A 25893-nucleotide genomic window follows, 5' to 3' on the forward strand; every position below is an offset into this window, starting at 1 on the left:
ATTTTCAGACTTCTGGAACTTCTGGGAGGCCCATTTTTTGCCCTCCCAGAGCCTCCGCACAGGCCCTGCACTTACCTGGCAACCAAAATAGGCTTCATGGAGATGCCTGGGAGGGGCAGAGTGGGGTGGGCGGGGCCAGCCAGTCCTTGCAACTACCAGTTCAGTGAACCTGATGTAAAATTAGCATCCAGTTCGCCCGAACCTGTCCGAACTGGCTGAATCCCATCCTTAGTGTAGTTGCAGGGTATATTGTGCCACTCCTCCTCTTAAGGCGGTCCATCTAGCCACTAGATTCTAGTGGAACCAAGAAGAAGGACCTTCTCTGTGGTGGCTCCCTCCCTGTGGAACGTCATTCCTGTGGACATAATTTGGCCCCCACTTTAGCGCTCTTTGTATAGAACGTGAAGGATGTGTGTTTGTGTTTATTTTTATAACTATAATGTACATTGAAGATAGTATTTAATTTCGTTGTGCAAGATGCAATAACAATAAAGTAAACTAAAACTAAACAAGATCCTGAAGACATGGTTCTGCCAATGGGTCTTGGATCCCAGAGTGATATGGAGCCTATCAACAGGTTGGTTTGATTGTTGTCACCAGGGAGGTGGGAATTTGGGTTTTGCAATGGGATTTTATTTCTGTAAACTACCCAGATTCACCGTGAGTGAATTGAACAGCTATGTAAATTTTGTTAATGTAATAATAATATAGCACGATTTACTTACAGGCTGGCCCTTTTCTCCTTTAGTGCCTGCGCTCCCAGGTAGTCCCTGATAGGAGAAAAAGAGTCACTAATAATGAAAAACATAGTCCATAAATATATTTATGATGTCTTCTTCCCAAGACTGAATGTTCATAAAAGAATAGTTTGTGTACTCAGGGAACCATAAAAGTAAGCATCCAGACATGCACACAATAAACGCTAAAATAACTTCCACTTTTATGGGCTACCAAGCTCAACAATTTCATCAAGGATGATCAACCTTCTCCTCTTCCATCTCCTTTTAATGTCAGCCTTCCTTATCCCTCAAGTTCCTATATGTCTTTGGAGATTCTCAATTGTCCAGATCATGGTTGTCCCAAAGCTGCTTTTCCAAAAGGCAACTGACTTTCTTGGGGGTTTTTTTGTCCTTGGTTTTTTCACTTCTGAATAGAATGGAATAACAGAGTTGGGAGGGACCTTGGAGGTCTTCTAGTCCAACCCCCTGCTTAGGCAGGAAACCCTGCACCATTTCAGACAAATAGTTATCCAGCATCTTCTTAAAAACTTCCAGTGTTGGAGCATTCACAACTTCTGCAGGCAAGTTGTTCCACTGATTAATTGTTCTTAGTGTCAGGAAATTTCTCCTTAGTTCTAAGTTGCTTCTCTCCTTGATTAGTTTCCATCCGTTGCTTCTTGTCCTGCCCTCAGGTGCTTTGGAGAATAGTTTGACTCCCTCTTCTTTGTGGCAGCCCCTGAGATATTGGAAGACTGCTATCATGTCTCCCCTGGTCCTTCTTTTCATCAGACTAGACATACCCAATTCCAGCAAGTGTTCTTCATATGTTTTAGCCTCCAGTCCCCTCATCATCTTTGCTGCTCTTCTCTGCACTCTTTTTATAACTGAAGAAGCTTCTTGGATGAGAAGTGAAATGTTTTCAAATGTTTTGAAAAAACAACAACCAAGAAATTCCAGTTGCCTTTTGTAAAAGCACATTTGGGACTCAAGTCCTCTAATTCCTCAACCAATATGGATTGTCGGGTGATGGTGGAAATCTAATCTATTTGGTGGACACCGGGTTGGGGAAGCTTGTTCTATCCACTCCAGTTCTCAACTCCTTCCTGCTTTTAACATGATTATGGGAGTCTATCAAGAGTTGGACATTTTTTCTGAGATTCCTGCACAGCCCTTCCTACTCCAGCAGAAAGATGAGAATAGGAATCAAAGAAATAAGAAAGTAGACATGCTCTCGGAATATAATAGTATCATATCATATCATATCATATAATATCATCATATCATATCATATCATATCATATCAAGTTTATTTGTCAAGCATATATAAGATAACAGGTAAAAGTATAAACATAATTTGAATACATGAAAAAAGTAACTAAAAAGGAATATTAGGACAGGGACTGGAGCAGGGGTGAAATCTAAAATTTGTTACTATCAGTTCTGTGGGCGTGTCTTGGTGGGGGGGGTAATGTCATGGCCAACTTTTTTTTTTTTTTTACTTTTAAAAGCATTTTTCTACAACCTTAAGAGGTTGTAGAAAAAAATGTTTTTAGAAGCCTCTGACGATCAGGCAACTCAGCTGGGATCGCCAGAGGCTTTTAAAGGCATTTTTTCAACCTCTTTGGCTGAAGAGGTTGTAGAAAAAATGCTTTTAAAAGCCTCTGAATGATCCCAGCTGAGCCCTGCGATCATCGGAGGCTTTTTTTTTTTTTACTTTTAAAAGCATTTTTTCGGGCGAAGAGGTTGTAGAAAAAATGCTTTTAAAAGTAAAAAAAACAGCCTCTGATGATCGCGCGGCTCAACTGGGCATGGGGGGGGCGCAGGGATTTTTGCTACCGGTTCTCCGAACCACCTGCCGCCATCGCTACCGGATCAGGCGATCTGGTCCGAACTGGCAGCACTTCACCCCTGGATGGTAGGCACGCTGGTGCACTTATGCACGCCCCTTACAGACTTCTTAGGAATGGGGTGAGGTCTACAGTAGACAGTTTAAGGTTAAAGTTTTGGGGGTTTGGGGAAGAAACTACAGAGTCAGGTAGTGCATTCCAGGAATTGAACACTCTGTTACTGAAGTCATATTTTCTGCAATCGAGTTTGGAGCTTGATACAAACCTTGAGTTTGTATCTATTATTTGCTCGTGTATTGTTGTGGTTGAAGCTGAATAGTCATTGACAGGAAGGACATTGTGGCAGATAATTTTATGTACTATGCTTAGGTCAGACTGAAGTCGGCGTAGTTCTAAGTTGTCTAAGCCCAAAATTTGAAGTCTGGTGGCATAAGGTGTTTTATTGCGGTTAGAGGAATGGAGGACTCTTCTCGTAAAATATCTCTGGACTCTTTCGATTGTATTTATGTCCGATATGCAGTGCGGGTTCCAGACAGAGGAGCAGTATTCAAGAATTGGTCTAGCAAATGTTTTGTATGCTCTAGTTAGTAGTACAACATTACCAGAGAAGAAGTTATGCAAGATTAGGTTAACAACTCTTAATGTCTTTTTGGCAATGTTGTTACAGTGGGCAGTGTTACAGTATGTTGTAGGCTAGGGTTCCTTCTTCCTACAACTGGAAATCTAATCAAAAATAAAATGGGATGGGAATGAAAAAAGAAAATACACAGGCAATTGCCAGATTTTTAGGTCCCTGGAAATAGAGCAGTGTTTCTCCCCCTTGGCAGCTTGAAGAGGTGTGGACTTCAACTCCCAGAATGCCTCAGCCAGCATGGCTGGCTGCAGAATTCTGGGAGTTGAAGTCTACACCTTTTCCAGCTGTCAAGGATAAGAAACACTGCAGTAAAGGAGGGGTCTCCAATGTTGGCAACTTTAACACATGTGGACTTCAACTCCCAGAATTCCTCAGCCAGCAAAGCTGGCTGAAGAATTCTGGGAGCTGAAGTCCACAAGTCTTAAAGTTGCCAAGGTTGGAGACGCCTGCAGTAGCAGATACCAATCTCTCTGCAGAATAGTTTCTTTGACCTCTAAGAAGTTGGAGATGTATCAGGAGAAGGTGCAAATCACCCTGATATCTCTTTGATCTAAATTTTTATGAAAGAAAACTTACAGGGAGTCCGTGAGGGCCTTTCTCTCCAGGAGCACCAGAACGACCGGCAGCGCCCTAAGAATGTAAAGAAATGATGATGTGTAAATTTCTGATGACTATTACAGACAATATTAAGAGTTTGCTTTAATATGATGACAATCCATTCTCCTATTTTTATTAAACCTTCCTCACTCCCATATCCATCCTTCCTTCCTTCCTTCCTTCCTTCCTTCCTTCCTTCCTTCCTTCCTTCCTTCTTTTCTTCCTCCCCCCTCCCTCCCATACCCCACTCCTGTGCAAGAAAGAAAGGTCCTCTGGTTGACTAACTCTTGTTGGAATTTCATTGTTGGATTTTATTTCTATGCCACAACTACAGTAGTGTTCAGCCATAGCTGGCAATATTTACACATTTGGATCTAAGGTATGTACTCTATGCTTTTTTTTTCTAAGTAGAGTTTCCTGTTACATTAAATAGCTGAGCAGTAAAGCACATGGTGACTGTGCTCTTTGTTTACTTTGTGTGATGCTTTATATAAACAGAATTTCTAACAAATCCTCAACTTACTATCACAATTGGGACCAGAATGTCCATTGCTAAGCAGAGCAGTTGTTAAGTGAGTCACGTCCAATTTACCATGGTTAAGTCCAATCTTTGCCATGGTTAAGTGAATCACTGCAGTTCTTAAGCGAATCATGCTATTGTTAACCAAATCTAGCTTCTCCTGTTGACTTTGCTTGTAGGAAGCCAGCTGGGGGGGATCACAAATGTGATCACATAATTCCAGGATGCTGCAATTGTTGTACATATATGCTTGTTGCCAAGTGCCCAGATTTTGATCACACACTGCGGGGATGCTGCATCAGTGATTAATGTGATGACCGGTTATAAATTACATTTTTCAGTGCCGTTGTAAGTTTTAACCATTTCTAAACAAATGGTTGTAATTTGAGGACTGTCATGCCCCCATCGGAGCCTGAATCTGAGCTGGAACTGGAGTCAACGGAGATTGAGGAGGTGGCTTCATTGGCTTTGGAGGAATATGGGGAGAAGCAGGCCGAGTCAGGCCAGGACCTTTCAGGATTGGGACGACTTGTAGGAAGGGAGCAACAGGGGCAGGAAGACTGAGAGAGGCCAAGCAGTGAACATGAGAGACAGAGCTCAGGCGATGAGGAAGGACCACCCCCTCCTGATCCTCGAGCACAGAGAGTGGAGAGAAGGCGGGAACAGCGCAGGCTGACCCGACAACTTGGGAGGAGAGGGCCTCTCGCCCCTCTTCACAAGGCACACCTGGGGACTGACACTTAAGGAGACGCTGTGGGGAGGGGCATTTGTCGGGAACAAACACTGAATTCATGGAGTGTTGTGTGCCGTTGCCAACATTGGACGTTTCCTGGACTTCTTGCTTTATTTCTTGTTTCCTGGATGAATTGCCTTGTTCCTTTGCTTCCTGGATTCATTGACTTATTCCCTTGCCCTGCTGGATTTCTTGCTTTGCAACTGTTGTGCTCACAGCATTATGCCGGATTACTTGCAGCCAGAGGCTGCTGGAGGTTTGTGTCTGTGTGTGTTTGTGTGTGATTACCTTGCTCTGGGACTTGCCAGAAACGTGGGAGCGTTAAGGGGCAGTCTGAACTATCAGCTAACTATATTGACTCTGTGCCATGCCCCGAGTCATCACAAGGGCCACCTCTATTTGTATGATGTTTGAAACTGCTTGTAAACTAGAGAGCTACTTTGAAACTTGGAAATGTTGATGCTTGGGGTAAGGGAAATGCCTGAATGTTCCTGCCTCTAAGATTAGAAAAAAGGCAATGATTGGATTTCTGCTCTCTTTTACACAAAAAAACACTTTAATTGCACATGTAGGAAAGCCTTCTCAAATCCCTTATCGTTTGATTCCAAAACACAACATTTACAAGCTGCGGATGGTTGCTTGGGTTTTGTCTACACATCAGCACAAACCAAATGGGAGTTTAACAAATGAAAAACGTAATGAAACGAAACGTTGAAAAATGAGAAAAATGCAAAACAGGGTTTTTTCCACCCCGCCTCGTTAATGTCAGAGTAAAGTATTGCCAGCTCCGGTGAATTTTAAAGGTCTTTTTAGTAAAAGTTCTGTCAACAACAGTGCACATTACAAAAACATTTTATAAACAGGTTCTCAAACAACAGAATTCAATGCATTTTGTAAATAAATAGTCTTGTGCATCTATGGGCAAGTGAACATGTAAAATTGCAGTCTTATTTATTTTAAGATGCCCCCGTTTTCAATTATCTGCTCTGACGGTTTGCATTCGTAGACAAGCATACAGGCATAGAGGTATAACCAACTCTTGGCTCAAGAATTAATGCTTGCACTTTAAGCTCACTTGGGAAAGTGATGTTACATCCACACATCCTTCATTTTATTTTTATCATGAGTTTTAACCAAAGGATGGGGAGAAATGACTAAATCTAAGACACAAACACAAAGTGGACGGATGGTTGGTTGGAACCAGTAATGATAACTGAGAACTGAGGGGTCCTTGATACTCTCTCTGAGCTTGGTTGTTTTCTTACAACGTTTCATTACCCAACTAGGTAACATCATCAGTGCAGGAGGAGGAGGGGGGAGGAGGAGAGAGGATAGGAGGAGGAGGACAGAGTTTGCTCTGTTTTATATACAAGTGATTTGCTCTTTCAGTTCTTTGATTAGCTCAGAGAGCATCAAGGATCCCCCAGTCCTTCTCCTCCTAGCCTCCTCCTCCTCCTCCCCTTCCTTCCTTCCTTTCCTCCCCTCCCCTCCTTTCCCTTCCCTTCCCTTGCCTGCCTGTCTGCCTGCCTGCCTTCCAATCTCACTCCCTTCTAGTCCTGATGATGTTACCTAGTTAGTGTTGTGGCCCGTATGCGGCCTGTGCAGCTAGTAGCTGATTCAGACAGCAAGGAGACTGGTGTGGTGCTGCGCCAGCAGCCTGTGCAGTTGGCACTCGAGTCGGACAATGAGGAGGCTGGAGAAGTTGTGGTGCCAGAGGCAGGGATTCAGCCAGGGCCTTCAGAACCTCCAGAAGCTCCCTTAAGTGAAGAGGACGAAGAGGAGGAGCCTCTTCTCGATGCACGGGTGCACAGAGCTGCCAAAAGGCAGGAGTGGCTCCTCAGGAGGAGGTCTCCTCGAGAGTCAGGCTTGGGGTTAATTGGCCACTCCCTTAGCCTATTTAAGGAGGAACGCCGACTGAAGCAATTTGCAGGGAACAACTTCATTCACATAGCTTCATGTCTTGTCTTGCTTATCTTATCAGCTTCCTGCAAATTGCTTCTGGGCATTCTGCCAACCAGAGTAAGCTTTCAGTATTATTCTTTGAATTCTTGGCAGCTGTTAATGCAGTTAATTAAAATTTTGTAAAAAACCAGTTATTGTAAAAAAACTGGTTTATTTAGTAAACTAAGGTCTGAACGGACTTTGTGTGTGCTGCGTTCTTTGGGGTCTGTAGCTGGGGCAGAACAGTTAGGTAACGAAACGTATATCAGAATAATGGAGTTGGAAGGGACCTTGGAGATCTTCTAGTCCAACCCCTTGCTCAAGCAGGAAACTCTAGTCTATACCGTTTCAGGCAAAAGGGTTGTCCAAAATCAACCAGGCTCAGAGAGGACCCCTCATATCAATCCTGACCTACAAATATTCTCCTTTATAAGTAAGAACTTGAAGATTTTTAAATAGGACTACAAACCTTCTCACCATCAAGTCCAGGTGCTCCGTCTCTTCCATTTTTTCCAGGTAGGCCCTGAAACAGCAAAGTAGGATGAATAGGCAAAAAGAACGATTTATGGATGGAACACATGGGTTTATTATTTATTTTTTAAATGCAATTGAATAAAATTTACTTCTTATTATAAAAAAGATGCTGAGATGTCGGAAAGTGTGCAGAGAAGAGCAACGAAGACAATCAAAATTCTGGAGGCTAAACTGTATGATAAACAGCTACGGGAAGCAACAGATCCCATTGCTTGGATCCAGACATATGTTGCTAGTCCTCGGATTATGATCACAGTTGAGCCCAAAATTTCTGTTGCTAAGCAAGACAGTTGTTAACCAGGTTTTACCCCGTTTTACGACTTTTCTTGCCGTTGAATCACTGCCGTTGTTACATTGGTAACACTTTAAATGGGGCTCCCCTTGAAAAGCACCCGGAGGCTCCAACTGGTCCAGAATGTAGCCGCGCGGGTGATTATGGGCGCAGCTCGTTGCGCCCATGTAACACCTCTCCTACGCGAGCTGCACTGGCTCCCGGTGGTCTTCCAGGTGCGATTCAAGGTGTTATTTATCACCTTTAAAGCGCTCCATGGCTTAGGACCTGGGTACCTACGAGACCGTCTTTTGCCACCAATAGCCTCCCACCAACCAGTTTGTTCTCACAGGGAGGGACTACTCAGGGTACCGTCAGTCAAATTATGTCGACTGGCGACTCCCAGGGGGAGGGCCTTCTCTGTGAGGGCTCCAACCCTTTGGAATGAACTGCCTCCTAAGATACAAAATATCCCTGATCTCCGTGCTTTCCGCCATGCCCTCAAGACCCTGATGTTCCAACAGGCGGGGCTAAACATATGAACATGTGAATGATTTTTTAAATGTGATCTAATTCTGGGTTTTCTTTAATTGACCAAACTAAGTAATAATTTTAATTAGCAATTTTATGATGTTTGTGTGTCTATATTTTTCTTGACTGTACACCGCCTTGAGTCCTACGGGAGAAAGGCGGTATAGAAATATAATAAATAAATAAATAAATAAATAAATAAATAAATAAATAAATAAATAAATAAATAAATAGCTTCTAAACAAACAACCATTTGCTTAAGGACCGTTTGAAGTTACAGTGGCACTTAAAAAAGTGACTTATGACCATTTTTAACAGTTATGATCGCAGCATTGCCGCATTGCCCATGGTCATATGACCAAAATTCAGACGCTTTGGTCATTGACTCATATTTATGACGGTTGCAGTATCCCGGGGGGGTCACGTGATCCCCTTTTGCGACCTTCTGACAAGCAAAGTTCATGGGGAAGCCAGCCTCACTTAGCCACCGCATTACTCACTTAACAACTGCAGTGATTCACTTAACAACCGTCGTAAAATGGGGCCAAGCCCGCGTAACAACCGTATTGCTTAGCAATGGAAATTTTGGGCTAAATTATGGTCATAAATGAAGGAGTGCCACGGGATGGAGTCACTGGAGTATTAATTAATTTAACAGTGGCTCTTTTGTGAAACAGATCTCCTGTATCAGTGGTGGGTTGCTCCCGGTTCGGACCGGTTCTATAGAACCGGTAGTAAAATCGGTGGGAGGTTCCGCCCACTGACCCTGATATCATCAGAAGCGATCTGTGCATCCGCAGAAGCGCGCGATCCTGTTGCGAACCGGTAGTAAAGGTAAGTAAACCCCACCCAGTGGTGAAATGTAAAGTTTGTTATTACCGGTTCTGTGGGCATGGCTTGGTGGTGGTGGGTAATATGACTGAGTGGGCGTGGCCAACTTTTTTTAAAAAAAACTTTTAAAACCATTTTTTTCTACAACCTCTTCGGCTGAAGAGGTTTAAAAAAATGCTTTTAAAAGCCTCCGACGATCCCAGCTGACTCGCCTGATCGGCAGAGGCTTTTCCTTTTTTTTTTTTAAAGCCTCTGACGATCTCAGCTGACTTGCCTGATCAGCAGAGGCTTTGTTTTTACTTTTAAAAGCATTCTTTCAGCTGAAGAGGTTATAGAAAAAATGCTTTTAAAAATAAAATAAAAAGCCTCTGATGATTGCGCAGCTCAGCTGGGCATGGGGGTGGGGAGGGATTTTTGCTACCGGTTCTCCGAACCACCTGCCTCCATCGCTACCGGATCGGGTGATCCGGTCTGAACCAGGAGCATTTCATCCCTGACCCCACCCCTGTCCTGTATTCATCCACTCAAATTGCCTTTCATTTCCTCAGATTTGGGGAAATCGTCTAAAGAAAATTGTCTGAGTTCATGACTAAAAGCCTTCTAGGCTGCGTATAGTCCTTTCCTCCTTCCGTTACGTAATTCAAAATCACTTGAACCTCCTGATTTTGCCGGAGTACTTCTTATTTAAAACACAGTAGCTATAGAAACAGAACATCAGCCCTTCTTGATTCTGGATAGCAGATAATTCTGCTATCATATTCTGCTAGATATTTCAATTCTGTTACGATTGAAAACACTCTGGGGAAGCTTTTAATCCAATATCTAAGGGATGAGATTTCAGGGTGATATATATATTCTCTTTTGTGAGAACCAGATGAGGCAGTTCTCACTAAACCAAACCATACAGCTGCAGGTGTCAGGTTACGATGTCGTCTCAAATAAATTGCATTTCCAAACAAATAGTCTTTGATGAAATCTTTCATTTATTGAGCACAACAATCTGTCCCCGAGTCCATCGTAGTCAGCCCTGACCTTCTGACCCCAAACCCTCCCTTTCCGTTCCCCAATTCTCTGTGTCTCATTGGCCACCTTCCAAGTCACTCTCCCCATATCTATTACTTCAGCTCACAGGAATGTCCCCCCTCCCAACCCATCTCCTAGGGGATAATATCTTCAGGGAAAATAAGTAGGTGAAGAGTCAAGCGTCCTCTTCTCTTCCTTATGTCAGCACTGGAGTGAATATAGCTTGGAGTGCTGACAGCAGCGGTGATTAAAATTATGCCTTCTATATTTGCACATTTGATTTGCACTTTTCTCTCTGACCTGTTAGCCATCGTACTTTTTAATTATCCCAAGAATATAAGGAAAGAAATTAACGTGGCTTAGAACCTTGTTTATTTATTTTTGGCTGTTTTATTATTGTTTTTATAAATGTTTTTTTTTATTGTTTTAAATGTGCGTGTTGTGGAATTGTAAGCCATCCAGAGTCACTGATGGAGAGGGGCAACTATAGAAATTGAATGAATAAATCATTGTCTATCTGTCTGCACTGCAGCTGAGGAATTCTGGGAGTTGAAGTCCATCTATCTTACAATTTGCCCAGGTTAAGAAACATTGGCTTATGGTAAGGAGTGGCTCCATTGATTACTATAGAGGACAATTGACTTCCTCAGCTATAAATTTTGTTGGATGATTTTTAGTGTTCTTAAATGATTGCATTGTTTGGGTGTTCTTATATTATTTTTTAATTCTTTGTGAGCTGCCCGGAGTCATATATTTGAGATGGGTGGACCATATAAATGAGAAAAATAAATAAATAATGAATGAATAATAAAAAAGTAATAAATAATCACTAAGTAAAGAATAAATAAGTTGTATGAGCACAGCTAATGGGAGACTTAATTCCTTGCACAGAAAGAAAGGACAAATATGCCGTCTATGAAAACCGCTTAGAAAGGGCTGTAAAGCAGTATGAAGTGGTATATAAATGTAAGTACTATTGCTATTGCTATCATGTATGTCTCGTTTAATGACCATGTCTAAAAAGGTCGGATCTGGCCATATAACGCCTTACTTAGCAACCATACCACTTAACAATGATATTTTTTTCAGTTCCAATTATGGTCATAAGTTGAATGCTACCTGTACTAAGCCATACAGGAAGGCGTGAAAGGCCAAATTTGCTCATATAATAAGTAAAATATAAATAAACACAGTTCCCATTTATATACAGCTAACTTCATACAACATACTACATTAGACTTAAAATGGTAAATAGTCCAGAGTCACTGAAAGCTGGGCAGGATATAAGTTTAATAGGTAGTCCTCGTCTTACGGCCTCAATGGAGCCCCAAATTTCTGTTGCTAAGTGAGGCATTTGTTAAGTGAGTTTTGCCCCGTTTTACATCCTTCCTTGCTGCAGTTGTTAAGTGAACCACTGCAATTTGTCATACGGTTGTTAAGTGAATCTGGTTTCCTCATTGACTTTGCTTTTCAGAAGGTCACAAAAGGAGATCCCATGACCTCCGGGACACTGCAACCGTCATAAGTACATGCCAGTTGCCAAACATCTGAATTTTGATCACATGACCATGGGGATGCTACAATGGTCATAAGTGTCAAAAAGTCATCAATCATTTCAGTGCCGTCGTAACTTTGAACAGTCACTACCCGAACTGTTGTTAAGTCAAGGACTACTTGTATTATTGTTGTTATAATTATTATTGATCATCGCACAGTCAGCCAGATTGGGTTTGGCATTTTTATCCACCCATTGAGTCCTTACCAAGGACCTGGGATAGGCATATCTGGATCAGAGGTGGTATTCAGCCGGTTCGGACCAGTTCGGACGAACCGGTAGCGGAAATCTCTATGTTGTCCTATTTAGGCACGTTTTTGAGGCCGGGCGCATGCGCGGAAGGCGCGCGAGCGAGCAAAGCGCATGCACGGAAAGCCAGGCGCATGTGCCTAGGTGGCGCATGCATCACATTTTCAGCGCCGGGTGAACCGGTAGATAAATTTTGTGAATGCCACCTGTGATCTGAATGTTTGACGGCGCTACAGATATCATCTCAGGATGGAAGCTGTTCCAAGTACAGCTGCCTTCCGCAATTGACTGGTGGAGAATTTGTCAATGTCGTCAATGGTGTTCAAGTGGTGCTCCGGTTGTTTTGGGATTGCAACCCACGCGCCTATTACTATTGGTACTACATTGCTTGCCTTTGCCACAGTCTTTCTATTTCTATTTGTAGCTCTTTGTATTTTGTTATCTTCTCCAATTCTTTCTCTTCTCTTCTGCTGTCTCCAGGCACTGCCACATCCACTGTCTATACCAGGGGTCAGCAACCTACGGCTCTGGAGCCGCATGCGGCTCTTTCATCCCTCTGCTGTGGCTCCTTGTCGCTCAAAATATACATCACAGCCGCCAATGTGCGACACCGCCGGCATGCGATTTATTGAGATTTTCGACCCCGGTAGGCCAACCATGGATACATCCCAGAAAAGAAGAGTTTCAGAAGAAAACAGAATGCTTAATTCAACTACATATATTAGTTTTGTGGCTGCTCAGGAAATAGTCAGGCATGGGAAGGGTTTTGTGGCTCCCGATGTTTTCTTTTCTGTGGGAATCAGGTCCAAATGGCTCTTTGGGTATTTAAGATTGCCGACCCCTGATTTAGACTTTTTTGTCTTTCTTATTGGCAACTAAGTCTGGATAGTGGATGTGGCAGTGCCTGGAGACAGCAGAATAGAATCATCATCATCATTATTATATGGGTTAGGGTCAGTGGTGGGTTCCTCCCGGTTCGGTCCGGTTTGGCCGAGCCGGTAGCGGTGACGATATGACGTCACCGAATCGGTTCTCCCCCCCGCCCTTCCCCCCATCCATGTTATTCTTACCTTTTTTTTTTTTATTGAAAAGTTTTACAAAAAGTTTACATATTTCCCCCCCCTTCCCTACCTCAACCTCCCCCCTTCCCCCCTCCCCTTCCCAGAATAAATTACAGGGTATAAACTTCAACAATCATAATCAATCCTAGTCTAAACAATTATGACATTCCACATCTCTTGTTTCTTCAATTCCCTAATTACCCGCCTAGCTTTATTACTTAAAGACACACTAAATATCTATATAATCATTCATTCATGTTATTCTTACCTTTTATTTGGCCCCACCCCCAATCTATTGCTGCCTCCTGAGTCCCAGCTGATGACTAGAGGGAAAAAAACTGTTTAAACTCTTGCCGTGGGGCTTCAAAGGGCCGTCCTACAGCTGATCAGTGTTAAAAGCAAACAAATGAGTCGGGTCGTAAGTGAGAGGACTGGTCGTAAGTGTGAGGACCTTCCAGAAATGACTCTGACCAGCTAACCACGCCCACCTAGTCACATGACCTCCAAGCTACGCCCACAGAACCAGTAGTAAAAAATTTAGAACCCACCCCTGGTTAGGGTATGTATTGGAATGTATATATGTGTTGGAAAGGAAGCTGTAGACTTAGTAAGTTGTATGTGCAGGCAATGACATGAATTCATCATTTAGCTTAATTTGTGGAGGGTGGGGGGCATAGCATCATTTGTATTCCCTTAATCTAGATGCAGGTTCTCTGTGTTGTATGAACTTAACCCGCAGGTTGTTAAGTAGGTTTGCATCGCACAGTCAGCGAGGAATTTGGCATAAAAAATGGCTTACGGGTTCTCCGCGAGGCCCAGCGCTCCCTGCAGCTCCGTTTGGACCTGTCGGACCCTGGAAAAAGAAAACAAGAGAATTTTCTAGAAGACATCAATGACACCCAAGGAAGACCTATCAAGTCCTTTAGCAAGGCAGTGCATACAGATAGTCCTCGACTTACGACCGCAATTGAGCCTGTAGCTATGCAAGACAGTTGTTAAGTTAATTTTGCCCCATTTTATGACCTTTCTTGCCACAGTCGTTAGGTGAATCACTGCACTGGGAGACTTAATTCCTTGCACAGAAAGAAAGAGCAAATATGCTGGCTCTGTAAACTGCTTAGAGAGGGCTGTAAAGCATTATGAAGCGGTATATAAATCTAAGTGCTATTGCCATTTAGTACTATAGATAATTTCGTACAACATACTATATTAGACTTAAATTGTAAATAGTCCAGAGTCACTAAAAGCTGAGCAGGATAGAAATGTAACAGGTAGTCCTCAACTTACGATGTCAATTGAGGCATTTGTTACGCGAGTTTTGCCCCATTTTACAACCTTTCTTGCCACAGTTGTTAAGTGAATCACTGAACTGAGTAACACCGTTGCTAAGTGAATCTGGCTTCCCCATTGACTTTGCTGGACAGAAGGCCACAAAAGCGGATCACAACCCCAGAACACTGAAACTGTCATAAATATGAACCAGTTGCTAAACCGTCATAAATGTAAACCAGCTGCAATAGTTGTAAGTGTGAAAATCGGTCGTAAGCCACATTGTTCAACGCCGTTGTAACTTTGAATGGTCACTAAATGAACTGTTGTAAGTCGAGGTGTTGCTTATCCCTAAAGCAAGTAAGTTGATAGGTACATAACACAGACCAGAAGTGGCATTCAGCTGGTTCAGACCGGTTCAACCGAACTGGTAGCGGAAATTGGAGGTGAGCCTGCCCACCCTCCCCGGCTCTATGCCATCCTATTTAGGCATGTTTTTGAGGCCAGGTGCATGCGTGGAAGGTGCATGCGCAAGCAAAGCACATGCACGGAAGCCCGGGTGCATGCGTGGAAGGCAGGCCCGTGTGCGAACTGGGCGTGCACGCACATGAAGCGAGCATGCACGTGGCGAACCAGTAGTAACGTATTGTGAAACCCACCGCTGACACAGACCATTCAGCCGGTTCAGACCGGTTCCGACCGGTTCACCTGAACTGGTAGCGGAAATCGCAGGTGAGCCCGCCCACCCTCCCTGGCTCTATGCCAACCTATTTAGGCATGTTTTTGAGGCCAGGTGCATGCATGGAAGGCATACACACAAACAAAGCACATGCACGGAAGCCTAGGCGCATACGCAAAAGGCAGGCACGCGTGTGAACTGGGCGTGCACGTGCACGAAGCAAGCATGCACGCGGCGAACCAGTAGTAACATAATGTGAAACCCACCGCTGACACAGACCATTTTAAACAACAACACCACCACACATGGAAAGTGGGAATTACACTTACTGCATCACCCTTTGGACCTCGGAAACCTTGATGGCCTCTGTCACCACGGGACCCCTGAAATGGTTAAACAGAATCCATTACACATCACCTCTTCCCCACTAGTACCAGCCGATTTACCCCAAAGTAAAATAATATTTGTCCTTCTGAGAGCGCGGCATCCTAAAATCAATGCTTAAATGAGTCCTCCCACTCAAAACAACATACATGGAAAAATAAGTGGTGTGTTTGCATCTTCTTTGCAGGAGGAGGTTCGAAGAGAAGAGAATATCTCAGGATTGAGAGGAGAGGTTCTTGGTGCTCTCTGAGCTTGGTTGTTTCCTTGCAGGCGTTTCATTACCAGACTAGGTAACATCATCAGTGCAGGTGAGTGTTGGGTTTGCTCCTTGTTTATAGATGGTGGATTGCCCTGTCAGTGTTGGTGGGGATCTCTATGGAGATTCTCAATCATCCAGGTCATGGCTGTCCCAACGGTGCTTTTCAAAAGGCAATTGGACTTTGGGGTTGTTTTATTTATTTATTATTAGTCCAATTTATATGCCGCCCTTCTCCGTAGACTCAGGGCGGCTTACAATGCATTATAGCAATAGCCTGCGTACTTTTATGTATATACCTGCTTATTAGGACTTTCGGGCCCCCCTAAGCGGGGTTGTTCTATACAAAGCTGGCTTATTGCCCCCACAATCCGGGTCCTCAATTTACCTACCTCGAAAGGATGGAAGGCTGAGTGAACCTTGCCCTGGTGAGATTTGAACTCGCACTAATTGCAGCCAGCTGACAGCTAAGTGCTAGCACTTAACAGCACTTAGTCCGCTGCACCACCGAGGCTGTTTTTTTTCTTGAAAACATTTCGCTTCTCATCCAAGAAGCCAGAACTGAAAAAGCTTCCTGGATGAGAATCTCATTGGCCTTTTCTGATCTACAACAGCTTCCCAAAATCATTTTAACTGGTAGCACTGGAGCTAAATTTGGTGCTTGCTGAATGTCAGTCTTGTGCTCCCTTATATCTTAAACAGACTAAAAGACTTGAAGGTCATCTAGTCCAACCCCCTGCTCAAGCAGGAGACCCTATACTATTCCAGACAAGTGGCTGTCCAGTCTCTTCTTAAAAACCTCCAGTGATGAAGCACCCACAACTTCTGAAGGCAAGTCGTTCCATAGATAAAATTGTTCTGCCAGGAAATTCCTCCTTAGTTCTAGGTTGCTTCTCTCCTTGATTAGTTTCCACCCGTTGCTTCTTGCCCTGTCTTCAGGTGCTTTGGAGAATAGGTTCACCCCCTATTCTTCGTGGAAGCCCCTCAAACATTGGAACACTGCTATCAGGTCATGTTTGCATATACAGCAGTGGCCAAAATTGTGGAAACCTTTTGAGAAAAGTGTATTTCCTAAAACTAGCTAATAACACCACTTTTTTTTGTAGTAATACCATAAAATTATATATCAATGGAAAGATAATTTAATCAAGAATGTAATGCAATAACTTTTATGAAGGATTTGTTATTAGAATAGCAGGTACAGGATAAAGAAGAAAAGTGAAACACGTAGAAAAAAATGAGATATACAAAAATTATCACCATAGAAAAAACGAAATATACCATACAAAAATTATCACCATGTCAGCTAATCCTTAGTTGGGTAACCTTTAGCATGAATTACGGCCTTACAACGTCTTCCCATGGAGGGAACCAAGTCTTTGAGTTCTGCAGCTGTTATAATGTGAAACCAAGATTGAATGATGGCTTCTATTAACTGGGTTTTATTGCTAGGTCGCTTCTGACTAACAAATTTCTTTAGTTGGCTCCATAGATTTTCAATTGGGTTAAGGTCTGGGCTATTCCCAGGCCATTCCAGCAGTGGAATAGGATTATTTTGAAACTCCCCCCCCCCGAAAAAAAGTGGTGTTATTATTTTTATTTATTTATTTATTTTTATTTTATTTATTTTTATATGCCGCCCTTCTCCGGAGACTCAGGGCGGCTTACAATGCTTTAAGCAATAGCCTTCATACTTTTGTATATTTTATATAAAGTCAGCTTATTGCCCCCACAAACCGGGTCCTCATTTTACCCACCTTAGAAAGGATGGAAGGCTGAGTTGATCTTGAGCCTGGTGAGAATTGAACTCGCAGTAATTGCAGGCAGCTGGATATTAAATGCTGCCTTAGTAGGAGGCATTAGCCTCCTACGCCACTCAGGCTCCTCAAAAATTAGCCATCAAACCTCAAAAATACACTTTTCCCAAAAGGTTTCCACCATTTTGGCCATTACTGTAATGTGGGCTTTGGGGGTGTGGGGAATGCAATATAAAAAGAAAACCTACCGCTTTCCCTGGAGGCCCTGGCATTCCAGGCTGCCCTCTGAATCCAATGTCTCCCTGAAATCAAGAAAACAGGACAATATAATCTTTGCCCAACAGGGGAAAAAACCTTAATTAATCAACAAAAGACAGAAAGGGACTCGGAGAAATCTTTTGTGCCATTCCTGTATGAGAGGCACCCCCTCACAAACCAGCGAGATAGTTATATAACTAAATTTCTGAGGTAGTAATTTTAGCATGTTGTAACACTCTGCCCACAACAGTTCTGGAGCTTTGTTATAAAAAAGTATGAGATGAGTGTCAACTCGCAAAGCATCCCGGGCCTGCTCTCGAGTTGCCATAGGCCAGGGGGGATGGGAAACCGGTGAAATGGCACAGCAGCCAAAGACAGATGCACATTCCACGCTTATCTCTCTCAAGGCTGTATCCCAGGGTTACCTACAGTAGCTGAAGGGGAGTGATATCTACAACCCACGAAATTGCTCCGTTGGCAAATGTGATTGATGACACACCCTGGGGGGGGAAACAGGGTCATAATTGGAGCATAAATTACATAGGGTCAGAGCTGGCTTCACTTGGGAACATGGCGACATGAAGCTCCTAATAAATAACTGGATTTCTTTTGAAGCTTGGCTCATGATTTAATTAGGGCATCTGTTGGAACTGTGACAATGAGATTGTGACCCTGTGGACAAGGGACTATTGAAACTACAGTTTATATCCTGTTGTGTTGCTCCCTCTATGGCAGGGGTGTCAAATTTTATTTCATTAAGGGCCTCATCAGGGTTGTGTTTGAATTCAGGAGGGGGGCTGGGGGAGACTGGCCAGGGTGGGCGTGGCCAGTTTGACGTCACTTGTCTTGCGGGCGCCTGTGGTGGCCTGAGCCCTCTGCAAGGGAAAACGGGCTCCTGAGTTCAGTTTTTGGTTGTGACTGCCTCCTGCCAGTGAAAATGGAGCTCATGCGGCCCTCCCGATCTCCATTTTCACTAGAAAAGGCACCGCGGACCAGTCTTTCGCTGTTTCCAGGGTGACCGGCCAGATCCGGCCCCCGGGCTTTAAGTTTGACATCCCTGCTCTATGGGGACTCACGGACTCGTAACACCTTACCTGATTAAATCTTACCTGGAAACTTCGATCATTTTTATATAAAACAACTACTGTTGGATCAATGTGATTCAGTTTCTCTGGACAGAGTTAGGTTTTGTTACACTGTTTGTAAAATTAGGCCGACTTTGGTCAACCTTGATTTCGCCATCAATTCTAATATATTACTATGCCTTGTTCTATTCGGTTCTGTTCAATTTTTGTTTTATTTTAATGTTTAACATTATGTGCTGGTCCGTGACTGTAATGAAGATTGAAACTGAAATTATAAGAAGCCAATACTATAATTATTACTATCCCCATAATCCTGATGGAAGAACAACTAGGGCAGTGATGGCGAACCTTTTTGCCATCGTGTGCCAAAAGTGGGGAGAGTACGGTGTGGTTGCGCGTGTGCGTGCCCACACCCATAATTCTATGCGCCCTGTCCCCCCACGCATACGTGCATGACCCCCACCATGGTCCCCCCGCTTTTGGCATGTGATGGCACCGTGGGTTCAGTAGGCCCATTTTTCGCCCTTCCCAGGCTCCAGAGGCTTTCTAGGAGCCTGGGGAGGGTGAAAACAGCCTTCCCCACCACCCCCGGAGGCCCTTCAAAGGCCGGAAACAGCCCATTTGCTGACTTCCGGTGGGCCCAGAAGGCCCGAAAAATCAGCTGGCCAGCATGCGCACGTGTGCTGGAGCTGAGCTAAGGCAACGCTCATGTGCCCACCAATATGGCTCCGTGTACCACCTGTGGCACGCGTGCCATAGGTTCGCCATCACAGAACTAGGGGATGCCCCAGATCTTTAGTTAGTTAGGTCAAGTTGTGGCCCAAACTTGAAAACTTTCCTGTTTCTGTGCAAATATCTTTTGCAAGCAACTTTGGTCAAGAAAACACAGAGAGATTAAGGATGGTGTCTAACTTACCCTGTCGCCAATAAGACCGATTGGCCCAACTTCTCCACTTAATCCTCGGGGACCCTGAAAATGAGGATCAATTCAAGGTAAAGCATGGCTGATTTATTAATTTATGAGATTTTGATCCTGCTTTTATTACTTTAAAATTAAAAAAATTCAGCTTCTTCTACCTGCAATCCAATGTTACCAGGAGGCCCTGCTGGGCCTGGCGGCCCTCGCAAACCCTGAAAAAAAAAGAAAAGAAAGAAAGCGTTTAAGACGAGAGTCGGTCAAGAGTCCTCCAAAAAGAAGCTGCCTTCGGAAGTTGTGGGTGCCCCATTACTTGAGGCTTTCTAGAAGATACTGGACAGCCCCTTGTCAGAAATGGTATGTGATGATCCAGGGCACGGCACAGAGATAACACAAACAGCTGGCAGTTCAAACTGCTCCTTTAGTGCTCCAAAGCTCCCCAAACACTCCCACGTTTCTGACAAGTCCCAGAGCAGAGTGAGAACAAACCCCCATACAAACCTCAAGCAGCCTCTGGCTGCAATTAGTCCAGCCCAGCGCTGTCTGCACCAAGGCTACATGGCAATAAATCCCAAATGTCTTTGGCAAAACAAGAGTCAAGCAAGGAGTTCAGGGAGCAAAAGATTCAGATAATTAGTCCAGAAAGCCAACAAGGAATGCAAGGATTCTTGGCAAGTTCAAACGTCGGCACACAACATTTCAGGAACTCAGCGTTTGTTTCTGACAAATACTCCTCTCCATGGCGTCTCCTTAAGTCTCATTCCCCAGGTGTGCCTGGTAAAGCTGGATGGAGCACTCTCCTCGCGTGTGGCCTGCTCTGTCTGCACCGATCCCGCCTTCTCTGCACTCTCCGAGTCCTTGCATCAGGAGGGGGTGGTTCTTATTCCTTGTCTGAGCTCTGTCTCTCCTCCCTGCCTGCAGGTCTTGCTAATTCCGAACAGTCTTGCCTGGACTGACTCTGCCCTTCCCCAGTTTCCTCCAAGGCCAACGGAACTGCCCTCTCACTCGCTGTCAGTTCTTGTTCCAGCTCATCTTCTGCCGCAGATTCAGACTCCGATGGAGGCATGACATGGTATAGGGCAGGGGTCAGCAACCTGCGGCTCTGGAGCCGCATGTGGCTCTTTCATCACGCTGCTGCGGCTCCCCGTCACTTAAAATATGCATCACAACCACCAATGTGTGACACCCACTGGCACGCAATTATTGAGCTTTTCAACCCCCGGTAGGCCAACCATGGATAAATCCAAGAAAAGAAAAGTTTCAGAAGAAAACAGAATGTTTAATTCAACTACATATGCTAGTTTTGTGGCCGCTCAAGAAATAGTCAGGCACAGGGGACTTCCTGTTTGCTGCTGGCCGCCGCCAGACGTTCCTTTGGGATCGTCAGCTTCCACTGCCTGTCAGAGCCGCCTTCACAACGGAACGGCGGCTCGAAAAAACTCCGTTCCCATGAGGAAACGGAGATAGAGCCGGCAGGGGTGGGTAGAACTCTCTGCAGAGTCCCAAAAGTTTTTTTTTACTTTTGGGATGGAGCGGATGAGATGCCCCATATCCCCAGCCGCTGCTCCGGGCTTTGGGAGACCTCTGCTAATGCAGAGCCAGGCGTCAAAAGCAAGCCTGCGAATTTGACAGATTACTCAAAGAAAATGTGAGCTGGACCTGTAATACTGAAGCGCAAGTATTTTACTTATCTTTTAAAAATTACTTAGGAGAATAGAGGAAGAGAAAGAGGAAAAAAGTTTCTTTTTAAAATGGCGTCTGCCGCGGCTGGAGAAGAGTTTGAGAGGGAAAGTTCTTCCGTTTTTTATTATTACAATGTAGCGGAATAAATACCACTGGCTACATTTGTAGACAAAACTCCGCTCCTGTTTTTGTTTTTCTCTTTTTCCCCTGGAGGATTGTTGCTGGCTGGAAGTCTTTTGTCTTGTTTTTTTTTTTTTTTCTTCTAACAAAGCCTGCTTAGGCGGAAACATGGCACTGAGGCTTGTGAAGTCAGACAAGCAAATAGGTGGGGGGGATTCCCCCACTAAGAATTTAAAGGAACAAGTTTTAACTCTTCAGTCCCAGAAACCTGATTTTAATATAATAGAATTTCTCTTAGAGGAGATTGAAAGAAGGGATGAGATTGTGAATCAGCAACTTGAAAAATTTAAGCAGGAAACTAAGGAATTGGTGAAATCCAAGTTTGACTTTTTGCAGCAAAAAATTTTAAAAGCGTCAGAATTCATGATTCGGTTGGATACAAATACTAATTTACTAGAGTCAAAAATGGATGAAATTCAAGATAAATTGGACAATAGAATTCAAAAAATTGAAAATGATTTGTTAAATATTCAGGATTATAGTTCAGAAGAAAAATTTAAAATGGATGCTGACCAAAAGTCTGGTAATGTAGAAAATCTGCAACAGAGGATTGAAAAAGAGGTTCTAAAGATACAACATAATTTCACAGAATATGCAATAAGACTTAGAGGTTTGCAGGAAAATAACAGAGATGACTTAAGGAAAATATCTTCTGAATTTCTAGCTGGGATTTTAAAGATTCAACCTGAGGAAGTGTTTTGTAGGATTGACAGAGCTTATCGAATAAACTCCTGGACTGCCAAGCAAAGGCAATTGCCTAGAGATGTGGTAATCTATTTTTCAGATAAAGAAATTAGGAATAAAATTGTGCAAAATTCCTTCAATTCTAATTTGCAATTGTATGGAAGAAAGATTTGGATTTACAAGGAACTCCCACCTAAGATATTAATGGAAAGGAAGAAATTTGGCTTTCTGGTGTCTGAGTTAAAAAGGAGAAATATTCAATTCCGGTGGGACGTCCCAGTTGGTATTATATTGAGATATCAAGGAGAAAGATACCAGTTAAATACTGTTGAAAGAGCGGAAGAATTTTATCAAAATAGGTTGAAAATGAATTTAACGTCTTCAGATATAATACAGGATAAGCAGAAGGAGCTGGAACTAAAGACAGAGACTGTACCAGATAAATTGCCTTTGGATTTATCGGATACCCCAGCTGGATTATCTACAAATTTGAGAGAAGTGCCATCTGATTTTAATGTGATGACTTATCAAGGCAAGGACAAGCATGGAAACCAATTAGAGGATATACAAGGGATAAAAAAGAAACGCGAGACACAAAAAATTAGGATGGAAGTCAAACCCACAAAAAGAAAACAAAAAAAGAAATAGGTTGTACAAAAATAGAAATTTCTAACCCAAGCAACAGTGAAGCCAGTGATTTTAAAATATGAATGATTATGTGAAAACATAGAGGAGGCGACATATTGGTCAATATCATCCTGAGGATAGTGGCAGATCTCTGCATTGCCATAATTTTGGGACATGGAAAGAGCCTCAAATTGATGGTTTTGAATTATCTACTTTGAAACTTCTTTTTGTGTTGATAAATATATTATAATTATCTTGAATTATAAGGCAAGAGAATCACATTGGGACATGCAGAAGATCGGGTTGTTACCCAATACGATGATGGAAATTAATAATCCTGATGAAACCCACAATTATTATTATATGGAATATAATTATAATGTCACTCGGGTGGTTGTTTTTACTTTTATATATATAAGAAGATGTTTACTACTGATGGGGGCAGATATGATTGGAGATCTTGAATAAACTGTTGCATCAGCAAGCTATGTTACCCTATTATGGATGTTGGTTTTAACAATCCAGTGGAAAGACTTCAAGAAGATATTATATGGACTATAAATTTAAAGTTATTGTCTTTTCTTTTTTTATTTAGATATAATGGAATATATATATATATATATTTTTAAGTAGTGTGGGCAGTGAATTAAAGATATCAAGAATTGTTGTGTATGGTAAATTTGTAAGACAGTGGGTGAATAAGCTAGCTACAGACTGATTAGTTTAAGAAAAGGGATTTTTAAGTGATACATTTAGGGGAGTGGAGGAAATGGATAGAGTGGAATAAATGTTAAATTAGATTTTATGGGGAGCCCGCTTTGAAATGTTATTAAAGTAGGACTTATCGTATAGTTTTAAAGTGGAAGGTGGTTTTGAATTGTTGCAATAATGTATAGATATAAAACACTATTATGCTAAATTAGAAGTTATTTTATAATAGTTATAGTATAATGTGTTTGTTTTTTTTTGTTTTTTTTCTCTTCTTCTTTTCTGAAATGTATGGATAAAGGGGGATTTATAATACTTTTAGTAAGTAAAGGTCAGTATTTTGAGGAGGGAGTAAGTAATCTGTTATGAATTAGGGTTTTTTTTTGTTACGAAGAAGTCACAGGGGGGGAAGGGTGGGGAGGGGGGGTTAGGGAGGGGGGGAGGGGGGGGAAAAAGGGGGAAAAATTTGTATTTGAAAACCTTTTCAATAAAAAAAAAAAAAGAAATAGTCAGGCACAGGAAGGGTTTTGTGGCTCCCGGTGTTTTCTTTTCTGTGGGAAACGGGCCCAAGTGGCTCTTTGAGTGTTTAAGGTTGCAGACCCCTGGTATAGGTTCTCCTGCTTCAGCAGGGGGTTGGTCTAGGTGACCTCCAAGGTCCCTTCCAACAGCTCACATTTTGTAAGAACTGTTTTTAGGGACAGAAACAGTTATCAGGCACCTCATTTCTTGGCGAGGCCGGATGTAGGTAGGAAAGTTCACAGACCTTTCCATTAGAAAGAAACCCTACAATGCAATGAAGATCATTACCTTCTCCCCATCTTTGCCGACTTCTCCTGCTTCTCCTTTCTCACCGGTGTGCCCCTAAAAAAGAAAAGCAAAAGGAATCAGAATCCCATTTCGGAAGCTCCGAAACTGTTCAGAAACCCCACCCTTCTCAAAAAAGGTTACTATTATGCAGAAGTGGTATTCAGCCGGTGCTGACCAGTTCTGGAGAACAGGTAGCAGAAATGTTGAGTAGTTCAGAGAACCGGCAAATACCACCTCTGATTGGCCCCACCCCCATCTATTCACTGCCTCCCGAGTCCCAGCTGATCAGCTGGGTCTTCTTTTGTTGCCCTGTACACAGAGCTGGAGAGCAGGTTAGCGGGGTGGGGAGGAAATGGAGATTTTACAGTATCCTTCCCCTGGAGTGGGGTGGGAATGGAGATTTTACAGTATCCTTCCCCCTAAACTGGGGTGGAAATGGAGATTTTATAGCATCCTTCCCCTGGAGTGGGGTGGAAATGGAGATTCTATAGTATCCTTCCCCCTAAACTGGGGTGGAAATGGAGATTTTATAGCATCCTTCCCCTGGAATGGGGTGGAAATGAAGATTTTACAGTATCCTTCCACCTAAAGTGGGGTGGAAATGGAGATTTTACAATATCCTTTCCCTGGAGTGATGTGGGCATGGAGATTTTGCAGTATCCTTCTCCTGCCATGCCCACCAAGCCACGCCCACAGAACCGGTAGCAAATTTTTTTGAATCCCACTGCTGCTATTATGTCTACGGAATCACCGAAGAAAAAAATTTCCTTTCTATTTCCGATGTGAACATTGAGAACTAGAGGAGTTGACAAAGCAGAAAATGCCATCGGCCTTTGTGGCCTTTGTAAATTATTTAGATCATCATTACAGGTAGGCCTCGACTTATGACTGCAATTGAGGCCAGAATTTCTGTGGCTAAGCAAGGCAATTGTTAAGCGATTGGTACTTGTAAGCTCTAGGGTTCTAGTTACTTCTCCATCAAGAACGCAGAGTTTCATCTATCTAGCTCAGATTTTGCTGCCGACAGAGGCCGTTTAGATGCTTCCAGATAGTTTACAAACAGGCAGGAAGAAACAAATCATAGTGTCAGAACTGCCACCTCAGGCCTGCGCTTGGCGTCAATCTGCCATGAACCCTGGGGGGAGGGGGAAAGGGAGAGAGAATGCTTGGGGGAAAGTGAAAGTAATGGAAATGAGTATGCCTCTCAGAGAAAGCACTTCAAGGTCATTTCTGTGAGAGAAGAATGCAGCTGCAAGACAATTTAAACTCAGAGTGTCCGTTTCTAAAATATTTTGTTTCAAATTGATTGGACGATGCAGGAACCAGCATTGTCCAATCAATTAGAGTTTTGGCGCGCGAACTTCAGTTCTGGCTTTGCTTTATTGTATTCCACTTGACGTTCAGTAAACTATACCTTTCTCAACAAATGGAGTTAAGGATTGCTCTTGTTTAAAGGCTCAAGCTGAGGCAAAACTGACACACAGACTGTTGCTAATGGCCCATTAGCATCTGATAAAGATTTCCCAGGCAGAGAATATATCTCAGGGAGTCTTC

The 25893-nt window shown here is 43.1% G+C and overlaps 1 protein-coding gene across 1 annotated transcript in view; it reads right to left on the bottom strand.

Moving 5' to 3' along the window:
• Positions 1-25893, bottom strand: part of COL9A3 (collagen type IX alpha 3 chain) — a 70143-nt gene that overhangs the window by 23442 nt on the left and 20808 nt on the right. Inside the window, exons 12-20 of the mRNA XM_060684369.2 lie at positions 24340-24393; positions 19812-19865; positions 19651-19704; positions 17640-17693; positions 15324-15377; positions 13846-13899; positions 7461-7514; positions 3777-3830; positions 726-770 (exon numbers count right to left, since the gene is read on the bottom strand). Of these exons, the coding sequence (XP_060540352.2) occupies positions 726-770; positions 3777-3830; positions 7461-7514; positions 13846-13899; positions 15324-15377; positions 17640-17693; positions 19651-19704; positions 19812-19865; positions 24340-24393 (477 nt within the window). The remainder of the gene's footprint in view (positions 1-725; positions 771-3776; positions 3831-7460; positions 7515-13845; positions 13900-15323; positions 15378-17639; positions 17694-19650; positions 19705-19811; positions 19866-24339; positions 24394-25893) is intronic.

The sequence above is a fragment of the Pantherophis guttatus genome, chromosome 3, assembly GCF_059756535.1.
Source record: "Pantherophis guttatus breed Tessera chromosome 3, ASM5975653v1, whole genome shotgun sequence".
NCBI classification, from domain to species: domain Eukaryota; kingdom Metazoa; phylum Chordata; class Lepidosauria; order Squamata; family Colubridae; genus Pantherophis; species Pantherophis guttatus.